The sequence below is a fragment of the Tachysurus fulvidraco genome, chromosome 14, assembly GCF_022655615.1.
Source record: "Tachysurus fulvidraco isolate hzauxx_2018 chromosome 14, HZAU_PFXX_2.0, whole genome shotgun sequence".
Taxonomy (NCBI): domain Eukaryota; kingdom Metazoa; phylum Chordata; class Actinopteri; order Siluriformes; family Bagridae; genus Tachysurus; species Tachysurus fulvidraco.
Genome location: NC_062531.1, coordinates 2793437 through 2816027, shown reverse-complemented (window position 1 = coordinate 2816027; position 22591 = coordinate 2793437). Strand labels below are relative to the sequence as shown.

General features: G+C 43.0%; 1 protein-coding gene across 2 annotated transcripts in view; it reads left to right on the top strand.

The window, feature by feature from the left end:
* The window catches only part of adamts10 (ADAM metallopeptidase with thrombospondin type 1 motif, 10), a 55961-nt gene that overhangs the window by 5201 nt on the left and 28169 nt on the right, over positions 1 to 22591 (top strand). The window contains exons 2-7 of one of the 2 annotated variants that reach the window (XM_047800287.1): positions 5147 to 5512; positions 10449 to 10810; positions 15108 to 15264; positions 15368 to 15567; positions 17232 to 17315; positions 21953 to 22098. In XM_047800287.1, coding sequence (XP_047656243.1) covers positions 5419 to 5512; positions 10449 to 10810; positions 15108 to 15264; positions 15368 to 15567; positions 17232 to 17315; positions 21953 to 22098 — 1043 coding nt within the window. In that variant the 5' untranslated portion in view covers positions 5147 to 5418. Of the gene's footprint in view, positions 1 to 5146; positions 5513 to 10448; positions 10811 to 15104; positions 15265 to 15367; positions 15568 to 17231; positions 17316 to 21952; positions 22099 to 22591 lie in introns of both variants that reach the window. The other variant, XM_027164928.2, reaches the window with a different exon arrangement.

Below are 22591 nucleotides of genomic sequence, written 5' to 3'. Positions count from 1 at the left end.
CTGATCTTCCAGTAGCTTTAATAGATACGGTTCAGTGCTGTTTATTATTTTCTGAACAATCGACGATGTATGAGTTCAAACCTTTCCTGCGAGCAGTTGGGTGAGCGTCTGCTCAGAGGGGCCTTTGTTTGACGAAAGCGAGATGAAAAAATAAATGGCTTAATAATAACCTTTGGATATCTTACAATAAAACAAGCCTCTGACGAGGAGAAATGGATCCATAGGGACTTGTGCCAAAGTGGCAAATCTCTGGAAAAGCCCTTGGAGATTGGATAGAGGAAAGAAGAGGCGAGAGAAGAGAAGAGGAGAGAGAAGAGAGAGAAGAGAGGGGCCCACTGCAGTCCTGCACCATTTGTAGTTGGTATAGTGTCTAAGGGGGGGCAGAGGGGGGAGTGGAGGGTGGGACAAAGACGTCTTAGTGTTTTAAGACTCCCTGCTGAACCGGGGCCATTTGACTTTCTCTCAAAGGAAATGAGGGCAACCTTAAACCTGCATCCACTTCTTTTCCACCGCAAACTTGCCCCCTTCACCGGCCCCTACAAACTCACACACACACACACACACACACACACACACACACACACACACACACACACACACACACACACACACACACACACATACACGCACGCACGCACACACACACACACACACACGCACGCACACATACACTTAGTTCATTCTTAGTTAAAGCCCAAACGCTCTGTGTTATATTGTGCTTTGAAGATAAAGGCAGATGTATTGTTTTTTGTCTCTTGTGTGAGGTGAGAAATGGATATTTGTACCCCGGGTTCGGTAAGTCGGAACAATAAAGGCAGTATTTAATGCGAGACATGTTAACACGGCGAGGCAGCCGAGCACAGCAGCGTGCAGGAGTTTCAAATAACTTTCCAAAACAATGTTTTTTTTCCCCAAAGCAGAGTGAAAAATGGGTTTATTTATTCTGGGGATTGGAGGTGCAAATGCATGGGAACACACACACACACACACACACACACACACACACACACACACACACACACACACACACACACACACACACACACACAGGCACTATATTGTTTGTACTGTATGTTGCTCATCAGGAATGGTCCCAGCTTGATGAAAGAGTGCATAACTACCCTTTGTTTTACTTTCTTTCCCTGTCTTTCTTTTTCCCCGCTCAAGCTTTTCCCCGGCTTTCTCCTTCTAGTTTTCATCCCTTTTTTTTCACAAGACGACTTGTTCCTTCAAACCCATTTCCAAATTGTTTCCCATCTGCTCCTGATTACCTTTGGTTGCACTTGGTTCTCTGCCAGCCATCTGGGTTTCCATATTCTCTCTCCCTCTCTCTCTCTCTCTCTCTCTCTCTCTCTCTCTCTCTCTCTCTCTCTCTCACTCTCTTTCTTTATCTGTCCGCTCTTTTGCTTTTTCCTTCCCTCCATCCATTTTCTCGTTCTCCCCTCCTTCAAACTCTGAGGAAGGATGGGGTAGAGGATAAACAAGACAGAGAAAAAAATGTCCAAGAGTGAGAAAAATCGAAAGTAAAAAAAGAGAGAGAGAGAGAGAGAGAGAGAGAGAGAGAGAGAGAGTTGGAGAGTTGTAGCAGGGTTTTGGCAGTTGGTACAGAACGAAAGGTAAGAAAGATAGACAGATAGACGAGAGGATACTTTATTGGTCCTGTAGAGGAAAATTGCTTGTTATAGCACACATAACTGCAGTATAAATCTCTATTATGACGGGGCAGACATCCAAGTCCAGATTCACCAGAAACTAGACTGAGAGCATTGTGTGTAGTGTGTAACATACGGGACTTGGGAGAAGTGAGAGACTTCATGTACAAGATTGTTTTGTATTAAAACATGTTGTCTTGGTGTGTGAATGTGTGGTCAGTCTTCAGGTGAGTGGAACCTCAGCCATTGAGTTTGAGACAGTGACATACTGTAGGTTAGGTCTAGTCTTTGACAAGTCTACTCTCCACCATCACTTTACAGATCACATCAGACCAAATTTATACCTTTTTCAGTTCTCACTGTCCCATAAACAAGTGGCACAGTGGAGCTCATACTCGAAAGGACCTTCTCGAAAAGTTTCTGCATGTTCTGTAGATGGCTTCAGTACTGATTATCTATCCTGTATCTCATTTGGTAGCTGCTTTTATCCGTAGTTTATGACTTGATAAAACGGAGCAGTTGGAAGTTAAAGGCTTTGCTCAAGCACTCAACAGATGTAGTATGTTAGTGTAAGATTTTGAACACCCGTAAGAACCCAGAGCATAACCACCACCAAGCATCTCTAATGCCCCTTTTCCACCGAGGCAGTTCGAGTGCTGGATCGGAACCAGAGCCTAATTTAGAACCAGTACTTTCTGTTTCGACCGCCAAAGCACCGGCTCCGAACCAGGAAAAGTGGTTCTTAAGTAGCACCAAAACGTTTCTGGTCTAGACTTAAGAACCGCTTGCATCAGGAGCTGTGGGCGGGGCTACTGTTAGCGCATTTGATAATGTACCTTAAGTATACTACTGTTTAATACACTTTTACTTTACCGCGATATGATACATTATCAGCACACATGATAGTAGGTAGCTACATGCTAAGGCTAATTTTTTTTCTGTGTTAACGATAAAATAACGTTATGTACTTTATCGATTACAACCTCCGTTTATACAGATTACACGGAGCCGCACGTACACGTTTTATTCGCCACGTTTGGATGCCGATGTAGGTTCGCAAAGCCATGAGCATTAACAGTAAAGCAACATCCGCCATTGTTGTTGTGTTTGTGTTTGCCGCTGCTGCGCTAACATTGCTGGGACACGTGACACGTATACAGTGACGTCACACTCGGCGCTGTGATGCTCTCTAGCCGGTGGAAAGGCAAACCGGTTCTTAGAAGGTTCGCCAGTGGAGCCAACTTTGAACCAGCACTAGCGCTAGCTCTGAACCAGCACCCGGTTCTTTCCGGTGGAAAAGGGGCATAAATGCAGGCAAAAATTGGAGGTGTCATGTCATTCTGAAGCCCACCACCAGTTTCCTGCTTTTAAGAAATGCTCAACCATGGTAGCTTGTCATTGCTGAGCATTGAGCTCACAGCTTTCCAATCGGTAGCCCAAAACTGTAGCCAGTTAGCCACCATATCTCTCTTGATCGCCACACTTCCAACACTTCTTCTAAATCTTCTGTCCGTCGTATTAAACCGAGGCCTAGGCGACTCAGTTGAGTACATCTACTGTACAAGTGACTTCTAAACAGGGAGGGAGAAAGTCCGTTCGGTTCGGGTCAGCATCTGTGATCGCTCTCTGTTAAGACAGACAGATTGAAATCCACCCAAAATGCAGACAGCTACACAGGTAGCCTGTGATCTGTGAAATCCTAAGGGACACACAACTCCTGCATTTCACCTAGGTTTATTGAAGAGCTGTGAATGGATATAGTTGAAATCGCCAGAGAAAACACTATCCACCACATGGCTACCTGGTCTACTCAGATATTCAGATAAGAGTAGACCTTCATGTCATATCCACAACTCAATGGGGTTGATATGAAAACTGCACAGGTTCTAATTAGCTATGAGATTGGAGACCAGGTTGTTTAATGTTTTCACAACATCGGATGCCAGACCTGACTATTCAGATCACTCAGACCCGAGAACTATAATTACTTTGGCACATAGACTTGACATAGTGTCGACATAGACTTACAGGATCATTCTCTAGATTCTGGTTGAAAGTGTTGACATAACTAACCAGGACAGGTCCTCAGGATTTGGATGTGTGCCCCAGAGACATCATCACCGATGTTGATCATAAATGAACTTCAGCACTTTTGATACAGTTGTCCAAATGACGGAGACTGCACAGTGCAACAGCTAAGAGTTGAGACGTGAGATGTCTGGCAACCAGCTAAAAGCCTCCCACTTCCATTTCACTTTATAAATTATTTTTTTCTGGTTCTCCAAAGAACCTTCAGACCTGTGTAACTCTATGATGGGAATTAGGGAATTGTGAGGCCCCTGGAGTGGGAATAAGTTGCACATTTTCTCAAATTGGCCAATTTTCATTATTTACTTGGTGTGGTTTACCTTGTTGAGACTTTGCCTTGATTGTTAGGAAATATCTAGAATGCTTTCATTGACATTGGTTTTTAAGGTGCTAGTCATCGAACAGCTATAAAGAATTTAGCTGTTCACACACTAGCGCAGTTGTGAATTGTATTCCTCTAGCGCCTCCTCAGTAGCTGCTTTATCCCGGTCAGGGTCGAGGAGCAGTACAGTGAAACTCTTTACTTTAAACACTGTTGGGATGAGGATAATATTTCCTGACCTATAACTGTAAAGGATTATAGTTTGTGGTAAGTTGAATTGATTTGCATGTGATAAGGCCATTACTTTTTTTTTTGCTTTGGGTTTGGCTGGAATTGATTCCCTTCTTATTTATGACTTGTGTATCAATGTGTGTTAATAGTTATCTTGCTAACTCACAAACCATAATTATATTCAGTTATACAGTTTAATCCAGAGGGGGGGCATGGTGGCTTAGTGGTTAGCACGTTTGCCTCACACCTCCAGGGCTGGGGGTTCGATTCCCGCCTCCGCCTTGTGTGTGTGGAGTTTGCATGTTCTCCCTGTGCCACGGGGGTTTCCGACGGGTACTCCGGTTTCCTCCCCTGGTCCAAAGACATGCATGGTAGGTTGATTGGCATATCTGGAAAATTGTCTGTAGTGTGTGATTAAATGAGAGTGTGTGTGCCCTGCGATGAGTTGGCACTCCGGTGTAGGGTGTACACTCCGGGTAGGCACTCCGGGCACAGGGTGTATCTTGCCTTGATGCCCGATGACGCCTGAGATAGGCACAGGCTCCTCGTGAGCCGAGGTAGTCCGGATAAGCGGTAGAAAATGAGTGAGAGAGAGTTTAATCCAGCTTTTTTGTGCACCAGGAAATATTTTTTCACTGTGCCATCGAGCTGTCAAATTCCATGACATTATTATTATTAGCGCAGCTACAATTGTGTTTAACAGGACAAACATTTTTCAGCAGTCCCAGATAAACCATAATCATCAGGTTACAGTCTTAGATCTGGAACTGTAACCGCTGGACATAGCCATCCCCATGCTTAGTGCTGTGTATTGTTTTGGTGCTGATCTTGTCCTTGTTTGTCTTTTCTTCAGCATCTTAGGCACTACTGCGTTCTCTGCCTGGCTGTTGGAAGTTGACCCACAGACGAGTTACCCGTCTTGCTGAGCTGCCTGGAAGCTGAAGTTGAACACATACAACTTACACTCAAACACACATACACTCATAGGCTCACACATTCGTGCCAAGAGCTGCTGTCATGGCCCCAGAATTCAGTGCGTCACTCTGGTGAGCGGTTGAGCGAACCAGGCTGAAGACATGTTGGCACAGAGGGACGGGTACCGCACTGAAACTAGCTGTAGTAACCATGGAAACGGTGTGGAGGAGCTTGGCCTGTGTTGGGGTCATCGCCATGGTAACCGCTGGTGTGGGAGCGATCGTTTCTGCACAGGACGGTCAAGGTAAGGATTAACGATCAAGTCAACCACGTTTGCTACTAAACAAAATTGCAAAGGTTGTCTCAACTGATAATGCTAATAGAAGGAAAATCTGCAGCAGGCTTAAAGAATAATGGCCTAAAAATAGCCTGATAGCCTTGAAATGAAGAGTTGATGAGTGTGGCCAAGAACTAGCTGGGCTTAGCTTTTTAGCCCTGAGATGAATCAAGAGCAAATGCTGTAGACTAAAGCTTTTAACTCATAATTAAATTATCACTTCTTTATACATTAAACTTGTTTATAGAAGTATAGAATTTTCCATCCATCAACAGAAACCTTTTACCTGATGAAATTTTGTTAGCCCATAACACTGACTGACTATATAGTTCTCCATTTTGAGAAAGTAAATAAAACAAACGCTAATGCTAACTGGCTAGCTTGTTGCTAACAAAACACAGTCTTATAAAGATGACCATGTTTAATAGCGGATGGAACACCTCAAAAATTAAGGTTTCATAATATATAATGTTTACTGAGGTAACTTTTTTGTGAAATCGAAATGCATATTTAATAATATATGAGGTATGTTAAGTTACATTATCGGAAACAAATCTGAGGTCAAATTTGATTTACACTGATTTTAACAAGTAATAGGCCAAATATGCAGACACTGCAGTTCTGTTTTTAGTTCATGTTCTTTAAATAACTAATGAGGTTAGCCATCATGCTACCAGCATTGTGTCATGTAGCGGTTAATAAAGAGCTACACTGTGTGTGTGTGTGTGTGTGTGTGTGTGTGTGTGTGTATGTGTGTGTGTGTGTGAGACCTAAGGCTCAGACAGGAATTTCATGGTTTTATAACTTAAGTGTGCGATGGTTCCCCACGAGATGGACAAAAACAGAGAGAGGATTGCATGCAGAGTTATGATTAGGCTCGTTTGGAGTCCTGTGGTTACGGTGGCCTCCGTTCAAGAAAGAAAGACTTTCTAAACCTAACACGCAGATACGCGTACGCTCTTCCACGAGCCTGGGATCAGCCATGACTGGATACAGCTGTTGGACATCTGAAAAAAGAGAGACAGACAGACAGACAGACAGTCAGTCAGACAGACAGACAGATGGCTGCTGTTTTCTTCCCTTCCTCCAGGAACACTGAGTCATATTCATCAACTGTTCCCGAGTAAAAGCACTGATTTAAAATCCTTTCTTTTTCCAGAGACGTATACTTACTGTGAAGAGAAATGCAAAATAATGATTCGGAGCACTGTTACAAATGTGCAGAAAATGTTTGCAGCAAACTAAAAATATAAATTATTAACACCCAGTACAGTCATTTTTTCCGACTCCCACCCTGTAGCCCACCCTTTGGCTTTATCACACATCCGAGATTCAGGTTTCTTGCTACTGAGCCTAGCTAGCAATATATAGGGTCTAGAGTTAGCTAACTATTATAACAAAATGTAATAATCAAACATTAGTTGGTTTGCTAACAACCTTGGTTACTGTTTTGCACCATATTATAGTGAAAATTTAGCTACAGTAGCTTGCTTGTGTTATTGCATGGCATAGGAAGCCAAGTTAGCTTAGCTGAAGTTGCTAGGTAAGAAATAAATGAGCATTTTGTTTAGCTGATTTTTTACCTCAGGGTTTGTACATTTGAAACAAATAAATAAAAACAATAACAACACCAAATTATATTGCTTTATGGTGTTATGTGACACAATCTAAGTTGCGTACCACAGATAGGATTTAATGCTAATATGAACCTTACACCAGAGTTGGCTAGTTATAGCTATATAGCTATAACTAGCATAGCCTATATAGCTTGCTTGTTCATGTGGGCTTATTTTTTTATCAATGTGGTTTCCTATGGACTTTTGGACTATAAAATTTCACTACAAACTTTTAGCTTGGCTAGATAAACCACCAGACATTGAAAAACATATATTCCTCTCAGTGTTCTCCCTTTTTTTTTTGTTGTTCAAATTAGTCTGTCGGTCTTTATCAGACTTCCCCTGCGTTCCTCTCACACTCAGGATCAGATAATGGTCTCAGCTAAAGGCTCTAATCAAATTTCCCATTATTTTACACTTCCATGTTTAATGATGGGCTTCTTTCCTTTCAGGCTCTTTAACATAAACTAAAGTGAATCAAAAGTGAGTTCTTTTAGTTTTACAGGCCTTTCTGTCTGTTGACTTTATGAGAGAATATAAGGGGTATCTTGCATCTCCCCTGGGCCTCATTGCAGAGATTAAGAGGAAAGATCAAAAGCCTTTAATAAATAAATGGGCTTCCCAATGTGCACAGGGAGAGGCCTTTCCGTTCATTGTAGCTGAATGTTTAGCTAAGAGAATGTTACCGGTGTTTGGTGGTCCGGATGCTAGGTGTGTGTTAACGTCTTTTTAACGAGGGGAAGTTGTATGGTTATTAACCATTATTTTTAAGTTAGTTAGCCAGTTTATTTGATGAGATGAAAGGAATTCACACAAACTTAATGAGCTCATATGGAAAAGGAGGGTTCGTGTAAACAGCTGAAAGTGTCTTGATGTATAAAACGATCTCTTGTGTACATTTACATTTTTTTGGAACAGGTTTGCATTATCGGTGGCTTAGTGGTTAGCACGTTTGCCTCACACCTCCAAGGTTGGGGGTTCGATTCCTGCCTCCGCCTTGTGTGTGCGGAGTTTGCATGTTCTGCCCGTGCCTCGGGGGTTTCCTCCGGGTACTCCGGTTTCCTCCCCCGGTCCAAAGACATGCATGGTAGGTTGATTGGCATCTCTGGAAAATTGTCCCTAGTGTGTGATTGCGTGAGTGAATGAGAGTGTGTGTGTGTGTGTATGTGTGTGCCCTGCGATGGGTTGGCACTCCATCCAGGGTGGATCCTGCCTCGATGCCCGATGACGCCTGAGAGAGGCACAGGCTCCCCGTGACCCGAGGTAGTTCGGATAAGCGGTAGAAAATGAGGGAGTGACAGGTTTGCATTATGTGTTTAATATCTTACACATTTAACTTGACATTTACACACTCTTACTGTACATATCTTACACAGGCTCTTTTAAATTCCTGATTCTGATTGGTCGGTTGAACTAATTACGAAGACAACTGATGACAGAGAGAACGGAAAAGGTGTGAGGAAGTGATAAATAAGTGTGTATTTAAGAAAGAAGTATATGTGATGCTTACATTAGTGTAATAATAGTAGTGTTAAGCCAGATATAAGCTCAATGTCAGTCACGCTCTTTCTTCTCACCATGGAGGTGCTGAAAACCCAATGAAACCACATGTTAAATTTCGAAGCAGATCTAATCAGATCAGGATGGCTGGCTTTGTATAGACGATTACAGTCCGGAGACACGTTTTCAACACATCGATCCTTTACCGATTGTGACACGAAAGTGAGCGGATGTCATCACTTTCTTACGTTTTGTGTTTAAAGCCCATTAACAGGCTGCCTAAGTGGTTAGGAATGACTCGCTACAGAGGAACATCTGGGCCAAGCAGATGTTGAAGGGTAGCTCTTAATAAAACCTGTTCCGGGAGGATTTTTTTCAATACATGTGAGAAATCCAAAGCTTTAAAGATTACTGAACATGTTCTATACATTTCTGACAAATCAGGACTGATTCACAAGTCCTTAGTTTAGGTCAAAGAACATATAAAAATATATAAATAAATAAATAAAAAAGCATGAATCATGGAAGAGAAGAGTACAGTTTATCTACTGAATTGTTTCTTTAGCTGCTAAATTGCTAAAATTCTGCTAAATTTTTAGATCCTGCCATTTTGTTCTGATTCATTTATGTATGCTGTAACTTTTTACACCTGTATGTATTAGAGAACAAGAATTACTGTAGCATCTGGACATCCAATCATAGTTGTCTAAAATAAGCCCAGAGGACAGAAACAGATATATCTAAAGGTTATTTTAATCATATTTCCATGGAATCTGTGGATCTTGCTACTTGCAAATCCTAGTTTAAGCCCTGAGTGTGCTGTATCATCAAGTTTCAAGTCAAACCATAAAGATATGCCTCTGCAACCGATAAGGATTAGATCTCTAGGGTTTCCTAAGGTTCTTTGTAAAAATATCTCACTGTGAAACATAGTATTTACAGCATGAAACAATAATAATCCGATTTCTGCAGAGTTTCTGATGTATATTCTGCTTTGCCATTTTTTTCTGCGGCACGGATAGCCGTGTCCTGGACCGCTCAAGAGCTGAGAATACAATCACTGCACTCACTGTCTCTCTTCTGCAAGTCAAGAGACTTTACAAAGCCTTAACCAGTCAGGCCTCGGAGAGCTCACACCGCCTTTGTCCATCTTGTACTGCTTCCCAAAAAAGGGATTATTTTGTTGTCCTGTTCAGGTTTTATTTTAAACTGGCTCTGATGACTGAGCACCAGCCCAAGTCCTTATTTCACTCCAAAACCAGTGGATAGCATGTTAGCATGAAACCCCATTAAGGAAAGCAATGAGTTGGGCAGCTGGGGGTTTCTGGAGTGACCTCACCCCTTGGTGTTAAGAGTTGCTGCACTATTTATAGAGTAACTCCTTGGAGAGCAGGAAGTATATGATTTCAGGGTTTCTGTGGAAACAGTTAACTGTCAGACCTTTGGACGGTTAGCTGTGGACTCTGATGCATGTGGTTAAGATTGTATTAGTAATTGCTAAGAAGGCTGCCAAATGCCAGGAACACCACTTAGATGGTTAGGATTTATTTCTGTTTAGATGTAATCATAACCTGGTGAGTGCTTGATTCTGACTGGTCGGTAAAACTGGATGTTTCCTCATTTCTCAATATTTTACATTCTTATTTATTATTTTTTAATTAATTTTTTACTTAATCTACCAATAATTCGGATTTTTATTCCTGTAGCAAACATCTAGAAATAGGCTTTATTTACATATCGGTTTGTTCCTGTTGTTATTCCACTGATCTCCTTTTTCTTATTTATAGCTGCATTCCTCTCCAGTCTGACTCATTATGAGATTGCCATCCCCATCCGCGTTGGCCCTCGTGGCGAGTCGACTTACGATGCTGAGGCCTCAAACAGGCACAGGCGCCATCGGCGGAGTCCCGAGATGAAACAGAAGGTTCCTGAGCAACAGCTTTATTACCAGCTGTCCACACCGAGCACAAGTCTCTTTCTGAACCTCACACTTCAGAGCGGCCTGCTGTCCCGAAAGTTCCGGGTCGAGTACTGGGGTAAAGGCAGGCTGGCGTGGAGTCACCCCTACTCATCCGACTGCCAGTACATGGGGCACCTGCAGCACCAGCCCCAGTCCAGCACTGTGGCCCTCAGTAACTGCAATGGCCTGGTAAGATCTTGCATAAGTTGTGAGCCATGTCCTGAACTCATGTTTGGAAATGTTTTCAGTCATCAAGTTAATGTGCTAATGCACTTGTGCTATCATTTCTATATCATAACAAAAGTTTTCAATAAATAGAAGCCTTTACTTGTTTCATAGATGCAGTGTAGCACGTCACAGCTTGTTAGGAAGCTGGAGTCAGAGTGCAGGATCACCCATGATATAATGCCCCAGAGCAAAGAAGGTTGAGGGCCTTGCTCAAGGGCCCAATGTTGGTAGCTTTACCAAGGCAGTGTGGAGGGTAAAATCGTGACCTTCACGATCAGCAACCTAAAGCATTAACCGTAGAGCCACCACTTCTTTAGACCAATTCCCCGGCAAATCCATTTTTACTTATTAATACTGTTTCAGTTAGGCTAATACTAGATACAGTTTGGTCAGCTGCCAGTTCCCACCAATTCCTTTCGTCCCACGGTACCAGGATACCCTTCAGATACATCATAACCACCTTGAGCAGAATGAACAAATAAGGCCACCTCTTTTTGCTCAAGGATTGGTTCTTCTCTTTTCTGACTAGCCTTTTCGCTAGGTTTTGGATTAAAAAAAGCGACATACCTGGTTTAATGTCACTTAGGGCCTTTTTACACCTGGTCACTTCGTGTGTTTTCTCTGATCCGATAGCTATCTGATTTGTTAAAACTGTTCCATTTACATCAGGCCACATAAACGCGTCTCGGCGAATCGGATATCGATCCGATCTTTCTACTCCCGCCCAAAATGCAAATATATTTTACCTCATTTCCGGGGTAATTGAAATGGAACACGCTTTGGTGTATGTGGTTGCTACAAAAAACAGCATTTACTGTTTGCTGCATTTTCGCTGGCGGCAGTAGTGCATATTAAGATCCGAGACACCTGGGTGAAAGATCGGAGCAGCGCTGGTGGGAAAACATGTTCGTTTCTGGCGCGATGCACGACTCGTGAGTCACCTGCGAGTGACGTACTTCCGTTTGGGAGGAGTATAGTGCTGACTAATGTGGCTTGAACAACCACATGCATTTTCACCTGTCCATTTTCATCTGAAATGCGTCCCATGCCTCTTTTCCACCGGAAAGACCTGAGTGCTGGTTCAGAGCTAGCGCTAGTGCTGGTTCAAAGTTGGTTCCACTGGCGAACCTTCTAAGAACCGGTTTGCCTTTCCACCGGCTTGAGAGCCGTCACAGCGCCGAGTGTGACGTCACAGTATACGTGTCACGTGTCCCAGCAACGTTAGCGCAGCAGCGGCAAACACAAACACAACAACAATGGCGGTTGTTGCTTTACTGTTAATACTCATGGCTTTGTGAACCTACATCGGCATCCAAACGCGGTGAATAAAACGTGTACGTGCGGCTCCGTGTAATCTGTATAAACGGAGGTTGTAATCGATAAAGTACATAACGTTATTTTATCGTTAACACAGAAAAAGGTTTAGCTTTAGCATGTAGCTACCTACTATCATGTGTGCTGATAATGTATCATATCGTGGTAAAGTAAAAGTTTATTAAACATTAGTATACTTAAGGTACATTATCAAATGCGCTAATAGTAGCCCCGCCCACAGCTCCTGACGCGAGTGGTTCTTAAGTCTAGACCAGCAACGTTTTGGTGCTACTTAAGAACCACTTTTCCTGGTTCGGAGCCGGTGCTTTGGCGGTCGAAACAGAAAGAACTGGTTCTAAATTAGGCTCTGGTTCCGATCCAGCACTCGAACTGCCTCGGTGGAAAAGAGGCACCAGACCACCTCCTGAAGGGGTTCGATCCATCAGATTTATATCCGTCTCCAAACCGTTTCGGAGGGCATTTAGACCCGGTCTTTTTAACTTACGGATCACAGAAAACGCAGGAAGTGACCAGGTGTAAAACCCCCCTAAGTTTCATAATAATTGGTACATTCAGTTTGAAAGTAGAAAAGTGCAATTTCGTGCAATTATTTCTTTGTATAGCCTTAGTAAAACCTGGGGATACTGGGTCAGTTTGAGTATTTCTGAATATTATGCTGTGGAACAGATAGTAATGTCTTCAACGTTCCCGATTTTCTTTTGTTGAGTATGCAGTTTAAAAGAAACCTTGACTTCTTGCGAAGGGGTCATGACTTGTGATCTTCCCCACCTGGTATGACTCAAACCCTGAACACTGCAATTTGAGAGCTACGGAACAATCCACTCCTGAAGTACCTAATAATTGGTATTTAGAGTTAAAGCAGTTGTGCTGAGTGTGCTAAAACTAAACCATCACTTAATGTTTCTGAATCCGTTCCCAGGGGAACTCGGCACTTAATAGAGCTCGCTTCTTTCATCGAGGCTTTGTTTGCAGACAGCAGACTACAGGTATTCCTACAGTAGATATCCTGCCAAGTATCATTGTGCTACCCAGTATATATAGTTGGAAAAAATAAACAAAGTCATAAATTCTATATAGGAGATTGTGAAGATTGTGAATAGCTGAAAAATACAGCAAAAATCCTGTCTAGTAAATCCTGAAATTATGATTATCTATAGACAGCATTAGGCTATCCATGATTATTACTGAAAAATCCCTGTCTAGCATGGCTGGTTAGTGTTAGCGGTTTAGACTCAATATTTGTTAAACATATTTTGTCTGAATAGTTTATGTTATTTAGCGTGCTGCTGTTAGCATTGACTAAAAACTCCTTCAGAAATCCTGTCAAATTGCTAGCTAGCTAGCTTCTGCTACATTGTGCAATTTTTTTTTTTAATCGTTTATTTTTTTTGCCCTACAACGCTACCCTGATGCTAACAACCGATCAGACACTAGACACAACCACTTTTGTTGTAGTAATTGCTCAAGGTGTTCAGCCACACGACACAAGAACGTTTATTCTTCTCTAGTTTTTTTTTTTTTTTACGTGGTATTAAAGACATGTGGTACGAATGAACGTCCCTCCTATCCTCGGGTCTGCAGTGTAGCCGTCACTTCTGCAGGATGATATGATGATCTTTTCCATCTAACTTCTTCCCTTGTAAGAGAGAGAGCGTGAGAGACAGAGAGAGAGAGAGAGAGAGAGAGAGAGAGAGAGAGAGAGAGAGAGAGAGAGCGCACATTCTGGGGGGCTGTAATACAGCTGTTCCTGCGGCTTCGTTTCCAGTGCCAGCTGATTTATTACTCCATTCCACAAACAGGTGTTTTGGATCCTAATGATGGATTTGGTTTCGAGCAGCATGCTGTGGCATGCTCATTACCCATCAGGCCAGCAACTCACCTGCGTAAACAAGAGCGTACAGAGCCAAGACTAATGTCTACTTATTTACATGCACTTAGATCCACTTTCAGCTCGGGTTAATGGGGGACTGAAGGAGAGACTCCAGCTACTATTGACACAACGGCCTAGGAGTCTGTGGGGTTTGTGGAAGCGTCCAAAAAACATGAGTAGGGCTTGACAGGATATACTACTTATTATAAATACTATTTATTTATTTATTTTACAAACAAATTAGAAGTAGATGTTCTTGTAAACAATTTCTACCGATTTAAATAATCAAAATTGTACCATGTTTAACAAACCGACCGCTGACCCGCTGTTAAGATTCTGTACCATTTTACATCGGTAAAGATTTTAAAATTTCATTTATTTATTTATTATTTTTATCATTTCCATTGAAATTGAAACATTGGTATTTTTAAAGTTTTTAAAAAAAATTGTTTTACAAACCGGAAATGTTTTTTACACGTACAGTAAAGAATTTTCACGCCTTCTGATAAGAAGTTATTGATTTGTTGGTAGAATTTTTAAGTGTTTTAAATCCGTAGGGCTTTTTTTTTTCATTTTGTTTGTTTTTCAGATTATCATACAGTATCCTTTAGTATACATACTGTATATATTAAGGTAAATCAGGTGTGATGTAACACTATAAGATCTAGCAATGGGTTTGTTTATGGGATTGATCGGCAGGATGTTTCTAATGTTTCTCCTTGTCTCTCTATATTTATTCACTGTACTCCTGTCCACACATGTCCACACATCTCTGCACTGTTATAGCCTTTATATTTATTCACTCTATATGCTTTCATATATACCACTTGCTGTAAATATGCTAGATATTTATCTGCACTTTTGCACGACTGCTACATTTTGCACTTCTGCTAGATGCCAAACTGCATTTCGTTACTGTGTACCTGTACAATGCAATGACAATAAAGTTCTATCTATCTATCTATCTATCTATCTATCTATCTATCTATCTATCTATCTATCTATCTATCTATCTATCTATCTATCTATCTATCTATCTATCTATCGCAGCAGGGGGTGATTGTAGCTGGAGGAGAGGAATACCTCATTGAACCTTTGGTTTCTGCTGAAAACCAGACGAGTGTGGACAGGAAAGAAGAACGCCCCCATGTGGTGTACAAGAGATCGTCTCTGCGACATCTCTACATGGACCAGTCCTGTGGAGTCATCGGTAATGCTAAGAAGAACGCTGAGTCGGAATGTTGCTACAATGCTGTTTAAGAAGCTCATGTTGTTGTCAGCCCTAAAAAGTAAAACGTGTATCTTTATTTCAGATGAGAAACCAATGAAAAGCTTCGATTGGTGGCAGAGAACGATTAAACCGCCCAACCAGATGGGTCGTGGCCAGCTGCCGCTGAAGCGTTCGGTGAGCCGCGAGCGCTACGTAGAGACACTGGTGGTGGCTGATAAGATGATGGTGTCGTACCACGGGAGACGTGACATCGAGCAGTACATACTGGCTGTCATGAATATTGTAAGTTTAAAATCTCCTGGTTTCATGGAAACCGTGTCGCCGAGTAGATATTGACAACTTGATAGACTTAGGTCTAACTCGAGCTGTAGATCCCTGAGACGGTGTGACGTAGGAACCTTGAAAGGAACCGGACTCAGAATGAAAGCCACCTTCTGATTGTGTGATTATTAATCATTGCAGTGTAGAAAAGTAGAGTCCTGAGATGAGCACACGACAGTCTTAATGATGACCGCAGTAGCTCTGAGCAACAAAACTGGGTTCCTTCGACTTCTCTAAGAACTTATACTCATTTTATTGCTGTCCAGATGATTAGCTGAAGAACAGATAAAATGTTGTAAATGCCTTGTTAAATTTGAGCTCGGCTAAAGTGTCACTATAACGATGCAGTTTTATAAAGTGCCTTCGAGTGTCAGAGTTTATAGCGAGAGAGAGAGAGATAGAGAGAGAGAGAGAGAGGCACACATAGACAAAGGCAGTATGACAGAGTCTCCAGGACCAGGATGCTACATAGAACAAAGACAGAGCTCAGGACTTAGTCAAGTCAAGTCAAGTCACTTTTATTGTCACATCACCACAGCACATGTGCCTTGGTGAGTGAAATTCTTGGGAGTTCGCTCCAGAAATCGCAGAAATAATTAACATACAGTGAAATTAGCACGTTCGCCTCACACCTCCAGGGTTGGGGGTTCGATTCCCGCCTCCGCCTTGTGTATGTGGAGTTTGCATGTTCTCCCCGTGCCTCGGGGGTTTCCTCCGGGTACTCCGGTTTCCTCCCCCGGTCCAAAGACATGCATGGTAGGTTGATTGGCATCTCTGGAAAATTGTCCGTAGTGTGTGTCTGTGTGTGTGTGTGAATGAGAGTGTGTGTGTGCCCTGTGATGGGTTGGCACTCCGTCCAGGGTGTATCCTGCCTCGGTGCCCGATGACGCCTGAGATAGGCACAGGCTCCCCGTGACCCAAGAAGTTCGGATAAGCGGTAGAAAATGAGTGAATGAATGAATGAATATTATATATAAAATATGTTAAGGTGCAATGTCTACATAACAGAAATGTCTAGATACATAAATTGCGTCTGTGCAACATGGTGCAAACAGTGCAGGACAAGACAGAGAAGACAGTGCAGGACAAAAACAAGCTGATACACAAAAGACATTACACAAAAAAACACACGGACCAGCGTAAATAGTGTAAATACTGTATGTTCGATCAATATTGCATGTGCAGAAATACGGGAATGAAGAAAGTATTATAGCAGCAGTAACATGAGGTATTGTAATGTATTGTGTACAACAACAATCAACTGAAAGAGATGGAGGTGGAGAAACCGGGACAGAGAGAGAGAGACGAACAAACACACAGAGGGGAACAGCAAGACAGAAAGATAACAAGATGAAGAAAGAGAAAGAGAGAGAGAGACAGACAGACAAAGACAAACAGACAGAAAGGCACACACATGGTTGAAGACAGAAAGAGGGATGGGGATGGGGAAACAGGGACAGAGAGAGAGAAAGATGGACAGACAGAGGGAGAGAGAGAGAGAGAGAGAGAGAGAGAGAGAGAGAGAGAGAGAGAGAGAGAGAGAGAGAGAGAGAGAGAGAGAGAGAGAGAGAGAGAAAGATGGCTCTTTTTAAAGACTGGTCTTTTCTTGTTTCCCTGGAGGTCAGGTTGCCAAACTGTTCCAGGATTCTAGCCTGGGGAATGCAGTGAACATTGTAGTGACTCGACTGATCCTGCTAATGGAGGACCAGGTAAATCACACACACACACACACACACACACACACACACACACACACACACACACACACACACACACACACACACACACACACACACCTTTTACCATCTCAACATAACCTCAACACTGTTCCAGACACAACAACGGCCTTGTACACAAAGCTTCTTAACGAGTACATGGTGTGGAGGTTAAAGTCAGAGCAGAAGAACTCGAGAGTCCTGCACAAAGCCCTGATTCTGTCTCAGTCCCACTGAACACATTCGAGATGAACCAGAACTGGAGCCTCATCGCCATCCTGACATCAGTGTCTGGTCTCACTAAAGATCTTGTAGAATGTGTGAATGATCACGCCACGCTCCATGTAGTGGAAAGAAGCTTCCCAGAAGAAAAGAGAAGAGAAGAGAAGAGAAGAGATGAGAAGAGAAGAGAAGAGAAGAGATGAGAAGAGATGAGAAGAGAAGACAGAAAGAGAGATGATGAGAAAGAGAAGAGAAGAGATTAGAAATGAGAAAAGGGAAAGAAAACAGAAGAGAAGCGAGAAGAGCGAGAAGAGAAGAGATGAGAAGAGAAGAGAAGAGAAGAGAAGAGAAGAGATGAGAAGAGAAGAGAAGAGAAGAGATGAGAAGAGATGAGAAGAGAAGAGAAGAGATGAGAAGAGAAACGAAGAGAAGAGATGAGAAGAGAAGAGAAGAGATGAGAAGAGAAAAGAAGAGAAGAGAAGAGAAGAGAAGAGAAATGAAGAGAAGAGCTGAGAAGAGAAGAGAAGAGAAGAGATGAGAAGGGAAGAGCTGAGAAGAGAAGGGAAGAGAAGAGAAACGAAGAGATGAGAAGAGAAAAGATGAGAAGAGAAGAGCTGAGAAGAGAAGAGAAACAAAGAGAAGAGCTGAGAAGAGAAGAGATGAGAAGAGAAGAGCTGAGAAGAGAAGGGAAGAGAAGAGAAACAAAGAGATGAGAAGAGAAAAGATGAGAAGAGAAGAGCTGAGAAGAGAAGAGAAACAAAGAGAAGAGCTGAGAAGAGAAGAGAAGAGATGAGAAGAGAAGAGATGAGAAGAGAAGAGCTGAGAAGAGAAGAGAAGAGAAGAGAAGAGAAGCGAAGAGAAGAGAAGAGCTTAGAAGCGGAGAGAAGGGAAGAGCTGAGAAGAGAAGAGCTGAGAAGAGAAGAGAAGAGAAGAGATGAGAAGAGAAGAGATGAGAAGAGAAGAGAAGAGAAGCGAAGAGAAGGGATGAGAAGAGATGAGAAGAGCTGAGAAGCGAAGAGAAGAGCTGAGAAGCGAAGAGAAGAATAAATCTGGTTATCTGAATATTTTGTGTGATGTTCATGTGTCACTAATCTGTACAGTGGATGAGGAAGTGTGTAATGCATTATAAAACGTTCTTGTCTTCCCCTGAGAGGAAGCTGAGGAGTAAAAGGAATAATGAGGAATATCGAGCTCTCTATTAGCTCTACATTAATGAGACACAGACATGGGTTTAGGGTAGTACTGAAACATTAAGGATGGACACACTCCGCTCCCTCTCTCAGCCCTCGCACTCGGAGAAGCTCGACGGACAAATTCCTCTGTGTTTACGCCCCGCTCAAAGAGCTTCTTGTTTGTTAACTGGTGGATTTAGTGTCCTTCCTGTGCTGAGTCGCTCCAGACGCTTGCTGTGAGTCCGGCGTGTTGCTGCTCTGCCGTGTTCGCTGCCCTCATGACTGCGGTGACGTTCTTCTGGATGAATAAGTCGATTAATACATTTACGTATGGCGACAGAATGACGGGGGCCGATGCTGAGTGCTGAGACTTTCTCTCTCTCTGTCTCTCTCTCTCTGTCTCTCTCTCTCGCTCTCTCTCTCTCACTCTCTCTCTATCTCTCTCTCTCTCGCTCTCTCTCTCTGTCTCTGTCTCTCTCTCTCTGTCTCTCTCTCTCTCTCTCGCTCTTTCTCTCTCTCTCTCTGTCTCTCTCTCTCTGTCTCTCTCTCTCTCTCTGTCTCTCTCTCTGTCTCTCTCTCTCTCTCTGTCTCTCTGTCTCTCTCTCTCTCTCTCTCTCTCTCTCAGTCTGCCAGGTTCGTGGACCTGTCTGGTTGTGTGTGTTTATATTTATCCTGACAGGAAAGTAAAAAAACCCAACAAAAACGGAACATTCTGAGACATAAACACACAAAAGTCATTTACGTAACAAATTCTCTCAGTTATACTGTGTAAGGAAACAAATAAAACACTCGTGCATGTGCTGTTACAGCGAAATACTAACTGGTATTAATACCCCCGAGGCACGTTCGCCTCACACCTCCAGGGTTGGGGGTTCGATTCCCGCCTCCGCCTTGTGTGTGTGGAGTTTGCATGTTCTCCCCGTGCCTCGGGGGTTTCCTCCGGGTACTCCGGTTTCCTCCCCCGGTCCAAAGACATGCATGGTAGGTTGATTGGCATCTCTGGATAATTGTCCGTAGTGTGTGAGTGAATGAGAGTGTGTGTGTGTGCCCTGCGATGGGTTGGATCTCCATCCAGGGTGTATCCTGCCTCGATGCCCGATGACAAGACACAGGCTCCCCGTGACCCGAGAAGTTCCCACAAAGAGTTATTTATTCATGAATGAATGAATAACCTCTGTCCTGAATTTTCATCTCTATCTCTGATAATCGTTACAAACTGCTAAAACTGGAGACTCCTTCCTCAAATGTAAACAAACAAACAAACATCTTAAAAAACCTTCAATATCATATAATCGACGCTGTTTTTTTTCTTATATTCATTAATACGAATGTCTTACGGAGTGTTCGAATGAGCTGTTACTATGGAAACGGTAACAAGCTCATTGTGCTAGAAGATTAATTAACACCTTCTGACCAATCAGAATCCAGGATGGGTAGAATTTCAGAGCTAAATCACACACACACACACACACACACACACACACACACACACACACACACACACACACACACACACACACACACACACACACACACACACACACACACACACACACACACACACACACACACACACAGTGGCCTAATGGTTCGAGAGTCTGACTCCTAACCCGAAGGTTGTGGGTTCGAGTCTCGGGCCGGCCACGACTGAGGTGCCCTTGAGCAAGCATAAATGGCTGCCCACTGCTCCAGGTGTGTGTTCACGGTGTGTGTGTGTGTGTGTGTGTGTGTGTGTGTGTGTGTGTGTTCACTGCTGTGTGTGTTCACTTTGGATTGGTTAAATGCAGAGAATGAATTGTGAGTACTACACTACATTCCCCAGCCGTATGTCACGTCACTTTCACACACACACACACACACACACACACACACACACACACACACACACACACACACACACACACAGAGTAAGGGTGCAGGAACACACAGCAGGGGACTGTGGGGCAGATGATTATGGGTTATGTCAGTGTGTGCATTCCCAGGTTATGAGTGCGACCAAACACTGACTATTAAAACTGCCAGTAAGGAATGGAGAGAGAGAGAGAGAGAGAGAGAGAGAGAGAGAGAGAGAGAGAGAGAGAGAGAGAGAGAGAGAGAGAGAGAGAACAGCTGTGAATGTTTTTTTTTCAATCCAAATATAGAACTGTCACGACCCACTTGTCAGTCTTTACATTATTCTAACATCAGGAGTTAAAAACACCGCAGACGGAGTTCTTATTCTCCAATCACAGCAAAATCATAACACACTCTGTTTATTATATCAAGCCTGTGATTAATCCTCAAACCTGCCTTGTGGTCTTTACAGTAATGCAGAATGCAGAAAACGAACATTTATCACGCATCATATTCAAGAGAAATGCCAACATTAATATTAATAAAAGAAATTTGTGCAGAAAAAAAAGAGAGAGAAAAAAAATGCAGTTCTTCTCCTGTCTGTAAAAACAGCTACAGAAATGGAGCACTGATAGCATTGGCTGTGTCCAGCTGTCTCTCAGGTTTAAAAGGCTGTCGGTCCGATGCCGGCTTTACGTCACAGAAGGCAGGTTTTTTTTTTTTTACACCTGCATGAAGAAGAACAAGCTTCTGCACTTCATGGTGTCAGAAGTCTGTGGTGTCACATCTCTGTTAAAGGGGAAGATCTTTCAAAAAAAAACAAAAACACAAAAAATATCAAGTCAAGAAGCTTTTACTGTCATGGTTCAGCCCTCTGTGTGTGTGTGTGTGTGTGTGTGTGTGTGTGTGTGTGTGTGTGTGTGTGTGTGTGTGTGTGTGTGTGTGTGTGATCAACGGATGAAAGTGACGTGACGTGACATACGGCTAAGTACGGTGACATATATTCAGAATTCTTTCTCTGCGTTTAACCCATCCAAAGTGCACACACACAGAGCAGTGAACACACACACACAGCAGTGAACACACACACACACACACACCGTGAACACACACCCGGAGCAGTGGGCAGCCATTTATGCTGCTGCACCCGGGGAGCAGTTAGGGGGGTTCGGTGCCTTGCTCAAGGGCACCTCAGTCGTGGTGTTGCCGGCCCGAGACTCGAACGCACAACCTTAGGTTAGGAGTCAAACTCTCTAACACCCACCCCCCACCCCCCGAGCTCAGTACGTAGTGAAATATTAAATAAAAAATTAAAAAGGCTAGTTCTAACATCTTAGTTTTTTTTCTCTCTTATATTTATGTTATTAGAGTTAATTATGCTTTGCTTTCTTATTTTATCCACAGCCGACTCTGGAGATCAACCACCACGCCGGGAAGTCTTTAGACAGCTTCTGTAAGTGGCAGAAATCCATCCAGCAGAGCAACGGCCACGGAAACTCCATCCCTGAGAACGGCATCGCACCTCACGACACGGCCGTCCTCATCACGAGGTCAGAGCCAAACACACACACACACACACACACACACACACACACACACACACACACACACACACACACACACACACACACACACACACACACACACACACACACAGGGCTGAACCATGATCTACATGTTTGTGATTGTGAACTGAATTTTCATTTTCTCACACATCTCAATTTGCACCAAAGCAGAGTTTAAATCTATTTATCTTAGCCTTGTGTTTGGCAAAAACACACACACACACACACACACATGCACACACACACACACACACACACACACAAGCACAGCTGCCTGAAATCTTGTTGTGTTTAGCTGAGCCTGAGGGAGAGCTACAGCATGGAAACACTCAAGCATCAGGATGGAGTCATTTAGGACAACAAGCGATTTACAGAAAACAGTCCTTCAGCTTTGATACCGTCTGTGCGTCTGTTCACGTGTGTGTGTGTGTGTGTGTGTGTGTGTGTGTTTTGCGTTTTTATCTAAAGAACGAGAATG